Source organism: Haemaphysalis longicornis, unplaced genomic scaffold (assembly GCF_048455015.1).
Source record: "Haemaphysalis longicornis isolate Haplotype H1 unplaced genomic scaffold, Haemaphysalis longicornis Haplotype H1 scaffold_7, whole genome shotgun sequence".
NCBI classification, from domain to species: domain Eukaryota; kingdom Metazoa; phylum Arthropoda; class Arachnida; order Ixodida; family Ixodidae; genus Haemaphysalis; species Haemaphysalis longicornis.
In genome coordinates, this window is record NW_027526422.1 from 159,477,974 (window position 1) to 159,493,338 (window position 15,365).

Consider the following 15,365-nt stretch of genomic DNA (forward strand, 5'->3'; position numbering starts at 1 on the left):
AGTCGCCTTCACAAGTTAAAGGCTAGTTCATGAGGTCACAGCGGCATTAAAGACAACAAAATACGAAAAGAAACATACCGTGGCACCCACGGTATCTAACAGCGTATGCAATGAAACGTCTACCTCAAGGATTACTATTAAGTTACAATCATCTCTCCCTTTTGATGTTATTTAGGCAACCGTACTATTTTAATGCCAGTTAGGTAGCAGAGCCATTATCACAGAGTTTGGAGGGTTTTGCATGGCGTCTGTATGTGAAGAAGAATTCCGTCACGTTCGCCCCGTAACAGCCCGTACGGAAAGAGACGTATTTGCAATTTCTTTTCGGTATTTTCCTACGTAAGGTCGAATACTACACTTGGAGGTGTAATGGCTTAAAAGGGTGTACCGCGGGTTAATGCGCAATGAATTTGACGATGTTTGGCAAGCCATTCAGTTAAGTCGATGCTTGTTAAATGAGCCAGTCTGCGTTTTTCGAAAGATTTGGTGTTTTGTAGTTCCCCCAGCACTTGTCCGAATGCAAACGATGCTTTATTCCCTTCGAAATTATTTCATTTCAGCTGAATTTGGATTTTCCTTCTAAATCGTGCACTTTCGTGGTGTGCAATGACATCACCACTCTGCAACCGATTGGAAAGCCTTGTTTACTATTAGTGAACCTAGATGGCGCCACCATAGTCGTTTCGTGAAACAGTGCTCGCTGGACAAAAATGGTAACGTAAGACACCGTTGCTTGCGTCAATCCGCCAGTGTCGCCTGAGAAAACCCCAAAGCCCGCAGTGCTTTTCAGCTAAACCAAGCATAGTGCGCGCAGTACTAACAGCAGTACGCATCGATACTTCTATTTTTACGTGTCCTTTCGTAACTTCCAGTGTATGTCCCACCCATCTTACAGCTTTAAAAAGAATGTGCCCTAAATTTAAGCGCAAATATCTCGTTCGCAAGCTTCTGCTCTACCTAATTAGTTTTTGTTTTTGCCACCCTCCGCCAAATGGAGAGCTGCCGTGTATGATATCATAGGCCTCCTGCGCTGCACAGGGGGCGCTGCGCGAGCGGCTTCCGGGCAGTACTTCCGGTTAGTACAAAGCTGCGCAGGTCCCATAGAATCCCATGTTGACAAAAGCAAAATGAGCTCGATGCTTTGATAGTTTTGCGATATGGTCACTAGCCCATCCCCGACTAGTCAGATCTCTTCCGACGACCAACTTGGCATTAGGGCAAAAAGCTTTGCACTGCTAAATACGTTTACAGCGCCGACGAAAGTGCCGGGACGGTGACGGCGCTCTGCCACTCGCAGGTTCACCGATCGATGGTCGTATGAAGTGAAATTTGATGTGAAACTTCTCGTTTGAACTAATACTCTAGGTGACAAGGACTTTTCAACAACAGCTGATAAAAAAAAATTACTCCCACCTCCCCTCGCGGGAACCCCTGTGTAGATGCGACGCATAGGGGTTCCGTTGTTGTTTCCGTTAGGTTGATTCTCCCATCGCGTGACACGTGCCGTGAACCCCCTGCCGCGGCTATGACGCAACGTGGCGCGGCTATGACGCAACACAATCCCACACAATCCACTTTAATTCAATCCAATCCAATCCAATCCAATCCAAGCCAAGCCAAGCCAATCCAATCGAATCCAATCCAATGCCCCTCGCGAGAGAGGTTCGCTATCGGAGAGGAGAGGGGGTGAGCGGCGGAGAGCGCAGCTCGGGCGGCGAGGAGAATGGGGGAGGGGTGTGGACGGACAACGACAACGCCGTATGGAGGGACAATGCGAGTGAATGAGATGCCGTCGCATCTAAAAGTAGAGAGACGCAATCGGCGATGATCGCGCTTTAAAACGCCAGCGAGTCTGGCCGACCGCTGGCTCGCCTGCTGCGGTGTACCGCTCTTTTGCGTACCTGGGCACTATGCCGGCACTTTCATTAGACAGTTCTCGTTTGCGTCGCCGTTATGAATAAATGGTGCAGTGTTAGGTTGCCGTTATGTTGCGTGCCTCAGTGGCAAAATGAAAGCGAGCGTCAGAAGCGTGAAACCTGTTTTGCGATTCCGAAACATAAAACAAAGCGGTCGGGCGAGCTGAGACGCCGCTCATCTTCGTTTTTTGCTCTCACTTTACTTAATTACGCTATTGCATCATTTTTTCCCATTTCGCACCTAATAGGCTAGAATGAGGGTCAGCAGCGGTTTGAAGTGTAGGGCCGAGTTGCATGCAGCCGACACGGCGGAGGGCTGGACGGCAAATTGGGTGGGAGGGGAGCAAAAAAGAGCGAATTGCCAATAACATTTGACAATAATGTGGCAAAGTTTGAAGATGGGGGACAATTCAACTGGAAGCGACCGATTCTAAGTTTTGGTCTCACTGTCTAACTCCATTTGAGGACAAAAGTGGCGTGTGTGCGTTAAGATTGTTAGCGACGACCCCTGCACTACAATAAAACCAACAGATTCATTGATGATCATAAGTAAATATTCGGTTCCGGGCACCGTGTATGCGGCTGTGTTATGTTATGCAAATATAGAACACATCTCCGCAGGCAGCGGGCGTGCGAATTGGGTGCTTGTTTTGGGTCTTTTAATAGCGCTTAATTTGTTTATTTGACGCTATTGCCTCACCTCCTCGCTAGTATACATGTACCCGGCCGTTCGTAAATCGGGCGGCGTAAAACGTTGCACAAGAATAATTTAGTTTGCGAAAATAAAAAACAAAATTTCCACTCTTTTTCAAGGCGGTGCCAGACCAGCAGTGTCAGCTGAGTCGGCTGCGGAATTTCTGCGTTCGCTTGCATGCTCCGGCTGAAGCAACCTTTTGCAGTTACCAGCATCGTTCCGTGTTTATGCTACTCGTGAACTTTCCTTTGTTGACCGCACGTAAGAAGAAAGAACGGTAATGGTAGTCAGGAATTTTGACCACCCGAACTGGCGATACTGTCCCACGCCGCGACGACGGTCGCGTCAAAAGAAAGCCGATAAATCGGCTTGTTTCAGCGGATATTATTTTATTTAGCCTGTTCAACTTCTTTAAGGTCATTTTCATACAGTATGCAGTCATTTATACGCGCCACAAAGCGAGTGAACTAAGTACAACCAATTTTCCCTCTGGCCTGTAATTGAAAACACATGGAGGGCGGCGAGGGTCGTGTGCTTTTGTACTACCCAGAGGCGTCGGCCACTAGGGGTGCTGCATGTCGCCGAAACTCCATCGCAGGAGTCCTATAGGTTCTGTCGCGGGAAATGACATAGTGGGTCGCATGGCCATTCCCTTTTTTCCTAATTGTACATCCTATTTGAGCGCTGTTTACGTTAAAAGTGGCGTCAGTACGACCCTGACGAGGCAATCTATTGAATGAACCGAACTTTTTTTTTCTTCATGGCTACCTTAAGTACACGGCCGTCACGTTACGCTCATGCCAGTCAATTTTTCACGTGCCAGTTGACTTATATTGACACTCTTACATTAGGTTATTTCAATACGAAAGCTATAGTTATTTATGTCATTCGCTACTCCGATGCCCCTGGAACAACAATCGGCCGGCTGCTGAAAAGAGAGAAAACAGGCGAATGAATGCGTGAAATGACATGATAATTTCTATGGAAGCTCGAATAAATAGGGTAACAAATTTAGTTGAAATAGAACTTCTATAAATGTGGCTTCATGTGTACTTCGAGCTACAGCGTTTCGAAATTCAGGAATAGCACCTGGACAGTCACAGCTCGGTGAATATGGTTGCAGAATGGATACATTGTTCAATGGGTTGTGGCCTTAGACTTAGAAACGTGCGTTATAGATATGTGCTCTGGCTTAGAGAATAATTTCGGGGTGCCAAATACAGGAGTAGCCGATATGCCATTATGCAAGCACATTTCCCTGAGCACTACTAGCAGGAATGATTGGCTAATCCTACCAGCCGTAGTAATCAAAAAGACTCAGAGAGGAGAATGATGGTAACATACAGAGGTCACAGCTCTACCACCGAACAGGTGCTGTCCAAGGAAGTCCTGTTGGTGGCATTGCTGTACCAACTAAAGAGAGTGCATAAACTGAGCCTGCAACTTTATTGTGACACTTTTTTGTCGACCTTGATCAGTCTAGTGCATACAGGGTTGGATCCACACCCGTTTAGATAAATGGCCGCTTTGAAATTTGGTCAGTCATGGCAGTGCGCCGCGAAGAGAGGAGGGAGGGAAGACGAGAAAATTTAGCCAAAGTAGCGCCTAAACGGGCCACGAATACTAAATGAAACCCGGCTCTGTATGTAAAAACGTAAGTTTGGATGCTCATCTAACTCCGTTAGCCTGAAATGGCGTTTCTCAACAAAAAAAAAAAACGCTCGAAATGTGAATTTTAGAATTTAGTGCGGAATAGAAACGTATTTTGGGCCGACAATAAAATATTTTTATCAGTGTGTTTACAGCGCGTTCGCATTTAGAGTATACGGTCATGCCGAACTAGACGTCCCACTAACATCTTCTCGTCCTTTTTTTTTGGCGGTGGATTATGTAGGCTGCCGCCCATTGCGCAAACCTGCTTAAGCGACGTCACAGAGAACTCGCTGGCAAGTGGCCGTCGAGTCGACACTAATGCAAATATTTTCTGTTTATCTCTATTGTTTGTTTGAAGTGTGAGGTTGAGCTTTTTACCTCACAAAAAACCGAATATTTATTGAACCAAACTTACATTTCTTCTTCGTGGCCTTTTTAAAACCAGCATGAAAAGCTCTCGCTAACCCACCAGAAAGAACAAGAGCGGTGGAGCGAAGAAGGCGGGAAGGGAGAACCAGAAATAGCGACGAAATAACAGCAGTCGTACGGCGCTGCCCAAGATTAAGCGCGCAAGGAGTGTCGTGAACAAGGGGAATGAAACTCCCCGAGACTTCATGTCCAATACCAAAATGGGGCGAACACAATACGAAATATCGTTTCGACCATTCACCTCTAATGCTTTTGCTCTTGCTGCATTATAATTAGTACTTACATGTCCTAGAACATCGGTTTCGGAACAGTCTCAATGCTCACATGGTATTGGGTTCCATGAACCCCGTGAAAAACCCGAACGCAGAAGATGATTGAATAAAACCTAGACATTCTTATACGATCTTTTGCCATTTGTGGTTATATTGTGAACAGTCTTTAGGACAGCACTAATAAGTCGAAGCTCGCCTTCCTTCCTTACTTTTGTAAGGAGAGGTGTCAATCTTTACACCAGTAACCTTAAACAACAGCGCGCACAATTGCGGCGGTGCGGGGCATCAGCCAGGCTAAGCAGAGGCGCAGTGCTTTCTCACAATGGTGAGCCTTTAGATTAAAGGGACACTGAAGGTAACCAGCAATCGGTTTCAACCAAAAGTATGACCTTTCCATAGCCATTGTAGCGTTCATTCAGTGAAGAAAATGGCCTAAATTGCGGAGAAATCGATAATAAAACAACGCAATTCGAATTCCCTGTTCCTTTACAGCGATTTGATGACGAAAACAGCTAATGCTGCGATCGCAGTTTGCGTAACGATAACCTAGAAGCAATTGAGATGTTGGTAATATATAGCGGCATAGATGCAACCTAGCACAACACTACCACGTACCAAGCATTTTACAGAGTCCCGGTCAAGTCAATCATGCTTTTCCGATCTACACAACCTTTGCTGCTGCAGAGAACTAAGGAAAAGTTTCTTCTTGGAACCTATGAACCGTATAGAAGCTTTCTTCAAGAACAGCGTATTTTCCGAGTTAAGCCCCTTAGTGTTTACGTCGAACGAACCTATTGTGTGCTGCCAGCGCAAGACGCCCCGCATAGAAGCATGGCCGCCAGCGTGGAGGAATGGCGCTATCCAGCGCATCCAGGGAAGACGTTGCGTGCGCTAGACGTAGCGCATAGTTGAAATTACCGACTTTAACCAAAGTAGCGTTCCCGTAATTTTTACTTTAGCGCTTGCACGCGGAGGGTCATAATAAAAGTGGCCATCCACTCAGTACTGTACAAGGGCCACAGAAATGTCTGACCTTGTTGGCGTGCGGTATTTTCCTTAATCTGTTGAATGGGCTCATGTCACAATGTTTCTTACCCTTCTTTTTTTTCTTCGCTGTTCAAACAAGACACCGCAAAACCTGCAGTTACGTATTTATGAACTTGTGAAGGCCTATTGTGAAAGATGGCGGCGACATTTGGGTAGAAAAACAAGCAAATCTGTATGCGCAATGTCTAATGACCGCAGGTTTACCGGAATCTTGGCAGAACGCGAACATGAACGGCAACATGATAAGACAGGTGACATGCACGAATGCAGAAATTACATGCCCACCAGCTTAGTGTCAGTCGTCTACAAGGTACTTACCAAAGTAATCGGTAACAGAATTTCTGCCGCCTTAGATTTCAGTCAAACTACAAGCAGTGTTTTGTAAGGGCTATTCAAAAATGAACAATATTCACATGATCAATCAGGTGATAGAGAAATGCGGGGAGTATACTCAACCCCTTTATATATTGTATTTATAGATCTAGACAAAGCATTTCACTCGGTCGAAACCTCAGCAGTCATTCAGGAATTGCGGAATCAGCGTGTAGACGAGCATTACGTAAGAATACTGGAGGATATCTACAACGAGTCCACAGCTACAATAGTAAGCTGTAAGATACCGTAAGATATCTTAAGATACTGAGAGCCGTAAAATACCTACAAGGAAGGGAGTAAACAAGGGGATACCATTTATAAAATGTTATTCAAAGCATGTTAACAAGAGGTTTTCAGAACATTGGATTTGGAACAGGTGGGCGTTACGGTTAATGAAAAATACCTAAGTAACATCAGATTTGCTGATAATGATGCTTATCTGTGTAACTCGGAGGTCAAATTGCAAAGCATGCTTACCACACTCGACAAGCAGACTATATTCCTCGGACTGAAAATGACTGTGCATAAGACTGAAGCAATGCTCAATAGCCTCGAAAGAACAGAGCGATTTGAGACAGGTGGCGATGCAGTGCAAGTGGTCAGCGAATATATCTACTTGAGCTAAGTGGTGACCCCGGATCGCAGCCATGAGACAGATATAATTAGAAGGATAAGGATGGGGTGGAGTGCCTTCGGAAGGCCTTCTGAGATAATCAATAGTAGCATACCATTGACCCTGAAGAAGAAAGCGTATGACAGCTGCATCTTACCGGTACTCACCTACGGGGCAGAAACTTGGAGGCTGACTAAGAGGGTTCAACTTAAATTAAGGGCACCTCAGCGAGCAATGGAACGGGAGATGATAGGTGTAACCTTAAGGGACAAGAAGAGGGTGGTGTGGATCAGGGAATCAACGCGCCTTAAGGATATATTACTAGAAATTAAGAAGAAGGAATCGGTGCGGGCAGGGCATGTAATGCGAAGGCATGATAACCGTTGGTCATTGAGGGTAGTAGTGGATCTCTAAACAAGGCAAGGGGAACCGGGGGCAGCGGTACGTTTGGTAGGCAAATGGGATAAAGAAGAGTGCGGGGATAAATACCAGTTAGCACCGGTTCGGGGTAATTGAATATGGGCGTGGACAGGCTGCAGCTGCCGCTGCTGCTGATGATGATGGTAAAATATGTTTATTCAATTTTACCCCTTTCGGTGTAAGTTGCGGGGTATGGCCAGTGGCGACGACACCTGCCTTTGCGATTTTGCCATTTTACCTTAAGGTAAAACAGCTACGCGCAGGGGAGGTACATTGAAGTTTAACCTGGCGAGGTGGCTCAGTGGATAAGGCCTTGCGCTGCTGAGCACAAGAACTCGGGTTCGATTCCCGGCTGCAGCTGCCACTTTTCTAATTTGGGCGAGAAGCATAAATGCCCGTGTGTTCGAGATTTTGGCACACGTCCACGATCACCGGGAGGTCAAAATTAATCCGGTTTCTTCCACTACAGTGGGCCTCATCGCCCGCGTTGCGTCGGCAGGTTAGACACTAGAATCAATCAATCACATTCTATATGAACAAATTGTTAAGTGCGAATGCACTTTATAAGCGACCCCAAACCTTCCACCGCCGGCGGCGGCGGCGGCGGCGTCCGCAGTCCTCCTCTCCCTAGCAACGGCGTGGAGCGGAGAGGAGCATCGGTAGCAACGGCGCGGTGACGTCACTTCACCACGTGACCGCGCTCGCTCCGCCTCCTCGCCGTAGCTGCGCGGGTGCGCGCCGCTCCCCGCACCACTCCTCGCGCCGTGACGTCATGGTATGACGTCACAGCGCGCCTTCTCTCCCCAGCAGCTGCCACGCGCCTCTCTCTCCACCGTGACGTCACACTCTCTCGTCTCCCCCTCGCTCGGCTGCAGCTGCAGTGCGCCGCTGTCCCTCTCCCCTTGCGCTCGCCTCCTCTCTCAGCCACCTGGCTCGGCGCGCTCGGCGCGGCGTACCCCCCTATATATGCAGCGATAAACTGCCAGACCTCCGTGGGTCGGCTTGCGCGCGCTCACGGGCGAATGCCAACGGATTTTAACTTTACTCCCCCTCATAGCATCACCCCGTGCATTCGCATTTAACCATGTTCACCCTCGGGGAAATGCTTGGGAGTTTTTTTTGTCCTACGTGTTCATTTAGTTGCATCAAATATGTTTGCGATTTTGCCTAAGGTGTGTTGCAGTGTTGCCGCACGCCAAATTAAGCCCTGTTCGAAACGAACGGCCCCGCCTGAAGGAGATAACACCAGCACGGCGTGAATCGCGACGTGGTAACGTACAAAGACCTCCTGCGGTGGTACAGTATCCCTAGAAGTGTTCCAGTACTTTTTGACAAGTAAAGAAGTGTCACTGGACACGCAAAATAACTGGCCTAGTTGTCAAGTTTGCCATTGAAATTGCTTCGCTGCCAGGTAGGTGTGGCGTGCTGAATGCATCGCCCACAGGGTATTCTGTACGCCTCAGTAAGGTACGCCTCAGTAGCCCCAACATCTAGCCGTCGTTCTACAACGCTGATCCCGCATATATCATCCCAAGTGCGTAGCCGTAGAGAATAAAATTGAAGCTATTTAGTGTTGAAAGTAGCCCCAGTACATAATTATGAATCTGAATTAGAATACGCTTCTACAGGTCAATTGTAGGGATACTATTTGAGAGGGTATCGTTTGTGGCTGCCTGCTACCAGGGGAAAACCATCGCCATTACGTCTTCCACAATGTATCGTGGTCTTCGCTATCATAACCTGCTCCACATAATTCGGACGAGCAACGACACCTAACAATTTGGAATGCGTACAAAGGTCTCGGAGGCAACCAAATAATGCGGCAACCATTTAATCGGCTGCTCAGGGAATGTGACAAAAAACTAGTTGTGGAAGCGCAGTTAGTCTTCGTATGACTGGTCTTTAGACATTAAGAGGAGCCAGATGCTATTTTATACCTACCACAAAAAAAATTGATCTGATATGCTGAGAAATTAGGAGGATACATTTTTTACCGCATTTCCTTTTATTATACTCCCCTAGGGGAAATACCTCTTTATATTTGAGAATACTACCCATTTGTTCGGTAGGATTATTTGAGAATGTCATTCTACAGGCAGTTGTAGAACAATGTTGCGTGATCCCTTTTGTCGAGCAGCGAAAAGTTAATAATCACAAATTCAACCTGATAACACTGAAAACTACCGAATATTAATAAGAGATGTTATTTGGTCCACAACAAAAAACGTTCGCTCAGTATAGGCATTCAGAAGAGATGAGAAGAGGAGTGTCTATGCAACATGGGTGTCAAACTATTTTAGTTGTCTTGCAGAGCTCAAAAATTCTTAAACATTTGAAGGTCCTGCCCTACAAGCACATAGGAGCGCCCTCCTATCGTCACCGAGCAGCGCAAAGCTGTGGTGTTTTCTGCACGTGCTGCTTACGAAAAACGCGGTTACTTGTGATGATGATGATGATAGAGGCCACTTGCAGTGTACGAAGAAGTGGCTAATACGCTTTCGTTTGTTGAAGGCTTAAAACATTACAGAAAATTGTGAAAGACAAATTGGTGTCTCTTTTGAAATGCCTTCGAATCTCGTCGCTATCCCTGGCGGACTTGAGAGGGGCGCGATGCGCACGGCTGGTTCAGCTTTTAGAAGTCAAACACACGACTATAATCGCACGAATCGCTGACACGAACGCCCACTGTGTTTCGCGTTGCAACCATCTGAGCTGTAATCTTTGATTACTCGTGCAGCGCCATCGCCTGCCGGTGACTCCTTTTTTTTGTCCGCAGTATCGGCTTTCCACCGCTGTTATTGATATTTCTTCCTCATCATTACCATCATCTTCAGCCTACTCAGGTCCACTGCAGGCTGGAGACCTCTCCCAGTGACCTCCCACTGCTCCGGTCCTACGCCGCTCGGGTCCCACGTTTACCCCTCTTTACATCTAATGCCGCATTTACATCTAATTCCGCCGAATGGTCTCGGCTCTCGGCGCACGTTCTGTTTTCAACCGCGTACATGTCGTAATGCGTATTTGAACTTTCGACACGCTAAGCGACGGGCACGTCTGCCACTGCGTCGACTTTGCGGAACCCCCCACACAGCGTGAGCGCGACCTCTAGGAGGTCCACTTGAAGCGGCCTAACAGTTCGTTTCGAAAGCTCCCTCAGGTCGCTCCGGGAAGCTTCTCATTGCCGCAGCTGCCTTTGCAGCACGTTTACGGCCTAGTTACACTTTGTATACGCTGGAAGCAGCCATTATATGAAATAATTACTGTTTTCTACATTAACATGTGTTTATGAGGGTGTAGTGTTTCTGACGCATGAGAGTGTAAATATTTCTGACGCGACCCTAATGTGGTACATTCGATCTGTATGAGCGCCAGGTGCGGGTCAGAGAGGGAGAGAGAAAACATCTTTATTGAGCTCTATGTGGCTGAAGGGGCGGTTGTGGACGCTGGCTTGTGCCGGGTGGCGACAAATGCAGCTCTAGTGACCAAAATGGTTCGGACCTCTAGGTCTGAGCTCTCCAGCGCCTCCTTGCACTCTTCATCACAGGAAATTAGGTGAAAGGGATCTTTAGGGTACCCGCAGAAGATGCGGGGAAGGGTGCGAGAGAGCCACATGCACAGAATAAGGGGAAGGGTACAATGAAGGGTGGTTTCGGTGGGGTATAGCGAGATTAGGGAACATGTTCGTCTGAAGAAAACGCCACGTGCACTCTTCGGAATTGGTAAGGTTGCCATGAGCTGGGGGATACCTATGGTGGTCGAGGCGGTAATGAACGGTTATTTCTTTGTACGTAAGTAGTCTATCTCTGGCGGGTCTGGCCCCGAGATAAGGTTCGAGTCCTGCCCCGGCTCGGATGGTGAGCCCTCGAGCCGTATTGTGGAACGCCTCATTACCAGCGATGCCAGCGTGTGCCGGTGTCCAGACAATTTCTACCGGGGAGTCGGGTGGGTGACGTCCGAGCATTGGGATGATTGTGGCGAAACATTGCCTTTGGCAAAATTTTGAATGGCCGCTTTGGAATCGAATATTTTTATCGAGGGGGTCGGCCTTTGGGAGAGGGCTAATGCTACTGTCACCTCTTCCGCCGTGGCGGGATGGAAATTACGTAAGGTTAGAGAGGCAAGAGGGGGATTATTCGGGTCGTTTATAACTGCAATGGCGAATGCGGCATGGTGTCTCTTTTCTGCGGCATCCACATAGGCCAGGTCGGATCGAGCGGGAGTTGTTTTTGAAGAGCACATGCTGTCTGTTCCCTTCAGCTGTCGTGGTAAATGCGATGCGTGTTTAGGGGTATTGGTTTAACTATAAGCTTTGCATGGGTTTTAGAAGGGAGGGGGATTTTGGCCTCAGGGCAGTCAATATGACCTATACCTAGCCCCCTGAGAATATGGGTTCCAATGAGAGTTTTAGGCAAGGGGACGACCTGTTTTGGCAAGGAGGGCTTCAATGAGCTCCTCTACCGTATTGTGCACACCAGGATCTTCAGATCTGGCAGTGGATGTGTTAATGGGAAGGTGGAGGGCAGTTTTGTATGACCTTCGGGAGCGGCGATTGACCTTATCTAATTCAGTGGCAGTCGAGTTCAGGTATGGCAGGGAGTACGTGATCTTGCTGATAATAACAGCTTGGATTAGCCGGAGCCTCTGCTCTTTCTTGAGACCGCTGCGGCGGTTGGAGATTCGTATGAAGAGTACTATACTTTGAATAACATGTTCGAATTTTAGGAGAATGTGTGTATTAGTCCGATTATTTTGGATAAGCATCCCCAAGATTTTAAGGGTAGAGACCTCTGGAATCAGGTTGTTTTCTATTTGAACTCTACTGTCTGGTGGTACTTTGGATCTCCTTTTTGGTTGTAGGAGAAGGAGTTCCGACTTACTGGTTCCAGCATAGTGTAGTCTGCATATGCATGACGCTGATTGTAGTAATACTCCCATGAATAAAGCAACAGTGTTTCCGTAAGCAGAGGTTCCTTGGATGGCAATGGTAATCCTACACACTGCGATGCAAATCAGAATCGCGCAATTACCGAATCTAGCGGCGCACTCATACCTGACAGAACGCAATTTACTCTTCCAATATAATAGTCGGATTTTGATAACTTCCATGGAAAGCAATGTGGCAATAAGTTTACGAACATTCTAAATAAGTACCGTGACTAAGGCAAATTATATTCGGGGATCAGCACATGATATTGGTAATAATGCTATGTCGGCTTGCCCATACGTCGGTGGCTGCTAACTCTCGCTGTCTGCTGCACAATCTCAGCGAGCAGAGTGCCGACGGGCGTTTTAAGAAAGTAGCTACCATGAATATTTTTGGAAACATCACCATACGAAACCGGGAGCCCGTATAAACAAGAACCCTAAAATCAGATCACCTTCGTTTAACCACACCTGTTTTAGTTTGTGGGCTGCCTACATTGACTTCAAAAAATGCGCTCGCCGAATGATCAGCTGTTCGTTTAAGTCAAAACACAAAAGGAAAGCGAGTGCTCAGCCTGTGCGTGTCTCTTTTAAAATGGTGATTTCTTGATTTTTTCCTTGTTCGCATACAACGACAGTTTAGCGTTTTCGTATGTCCTGCAGAGTATTTTGCATTTATTTTGGTGTGGTGAATCCCACCGGTCGTAAATTGATACTAACTTCATTAGCATTTAGAAAGTCTCACTAGGTTGTTTATTCCCGTACCAGCTATTCTGTTGCTTTTGTAGTTGCAGACAACAATTGGTGCTTTTATTGGCTTTCCTTGCTTTGCTCAATAAAGCGCCAGGGGGTACATGTTAAATACTCAGAGCCTTTCACTTCTCTTAACATTCTTGCATGGCCAGAATTACCATAAAAACGAAACTTTGTTGCCGCGTATTGAGTAATCCCATCACATAAACGTATATTGCTACGGGGCATGCACATGTATAAAAAACCAAGCCCCATTTGCTGTACACACTGCAAGACAAAACTAACCTTCTCTGTAACATTGTCATGTGTAAATAAGGCGATAATATGAATCACTTTTGCATAAAGAGTTTCGAGGTGAAAGTGGTGATATTTTGTTGTGTTTGCTGACACCGGTAATTTCAGCCCGGGAGCGCGGAGAACCCCCCGTTTACTTTTGTTAGCGTTAAAGCACTCTGCCCACCCTGAGGTGCTTTAATAAAGTGCCCTAAACGTACTCTGTTCTTACATACGTCACCATAGAACGTTGACTAACGTCCATATAAGCCACGCATGGCTCACACCCTAGGCGCAGCCCAACAGCGGCGGCAGGTGGCGCAGCAGTCGAGAAGCACAAAGCCTGTAGGCGAGATCTGCGGTAATGCGACCACAGCGCTATCGCTACCTGTAGTCCGCGGACTTTACCCCAACACGCACTCCATTCTCCGTTTTTCCAGGCCATCTTTCTTGGATTGGTGGGGCTAAATATTGCTGACGTGCCCCATGTGTTGCTCACGCAATCTACGAAAGTATCATTTCCAATTGAAGCACCTTTTAAATTTAGAGGAATATCCAAACACTGTGTCCAAACACTGTGGGTGCCATTCTGAATATTCTAAATTACATGTTATGGGGATTGAATGAAATCTATAATGCCAGAAGAAACACGTTTGTATCACAAGTTTCGGAGCAATTGCCGTGGGAAGGCAGCTGAACGTCACTGCTAGGAACCTCGATGAAAAACAGTAGAAGGCAGACGAATGGTGCTGTTCATTTCTTTCTGAATATAGGAGAATCGAACACCATGATTAGATTAAATTCTTAATGAGTGTTTGGAAAATCGAAGATGTGAGTTTTTATTGCTGAGTATCACAGCCCAGTCTCTTTGAAGCTTTAAATAGAGCCCCAATGGTGAACAGCCAGTGCTGTTTTCAGCCTTCTTCGTGTGCGCCTATTTAAATATTGCAATATTATCATGTATAAACAAATGCAGTAATTTTGGACAAAACCCCCAGTTCTCCACTTCGTCTTTTCAACGTGCTGGCATATGCTTACCTCTAACAAATATTGCCCGCTGGAGGTGCACGCTCTCTCACTTACGTTGGTATGTTTTCTCCACATGAAGTTTGTGCAATTTTGAATTTACTATCTGCTCATTTCATTTTTGTATGTTGTGGATTTTCTAACCTTTCTATTTCTTTTAGGCTTTCGGAGCTTTTCCGTACGCCATTGGCATAACTGACAGCAACAACGACACCATTTTTGAATGCCTCACGGCGATACGTACTGAATATGACTATGAGGCCAAAACAGTCACATATGTCTGGTCACTCAACGATGGTCCCGAACACACAAGGTAAGCGTCCGATATGCTCAGTGCAGATATGCTACTTGAGGATGACCGAGAACGCTCTGATGCCACAATTTTTAAATGCCAAAAACTTCGCCCTGGGTTTCTGTTTGAACTTTAAGTGAACTGCTTTACATAGAAACTACAAAAATAACGGGGAGACCAGCAATAAACTCTGCTGTAATTTATTAGAATTTAAGAGCCTCTGCATAGTCCTACTATTTATATGTGCTTGGTAAGATAAGACTATAAGACTATATGGTTGATATAGGTGCCTGTGTTTACGACTTCGTCGCACTGTTATTCAAGAGGTGCCCGCTTAAAGAGAGAGAGAATACTTTTTACTACTACCATGAGTTGGCATGGGTTCATTGGTCCAGGAATAAAAGAAAGGCTGCCGCTTCAATGGTTCTTTAAATAGCGGAAAATGGGAGCGGGCACTGGAGATGGGCAGTTTCTTGTCGCAGTGCTCAGTGAAGGGCGCTGGATTTTACAGTCTTCATGTTTGCGGAACACTGCCGTGCCTAGTAGTATGATGTGTTGGAGATATCACAGAATCTATACGGAGGACTGCCTAGGACAGAGAAAGCAGAATTTTATGGGCTGAGGAAAGTAATTTTTGGAGGAGACAGAAACAGCACTCCTGCTTCATCGCTGATTTTTT

At 46.5% G+C, this 15,365-nt stretch overlaps 1 protein-coding gene across 1 annotated transcript in view; it reads left to right on the forward strand.

Moving 5' to 3' along the window:
* LOC144145398 (uncharacterized) overlaps positions 1 to 15,365 on the forward strand; it is a 41,362-nt gene that overhangs the window by 8,970 nt on the left and 17,027 nt on the right. Inside the window, exon 2 of the mRNA XM_077676987.1 lies at positions 14,556 to 14,707. Coding sequence (XP_077533113.1) covers positions 14,556 to 14,707 — 152 coding nt within the window. The remainder of the gene's footprint in view (positions 1 to 14,555; positions 14,708 to 15,365) is intronic.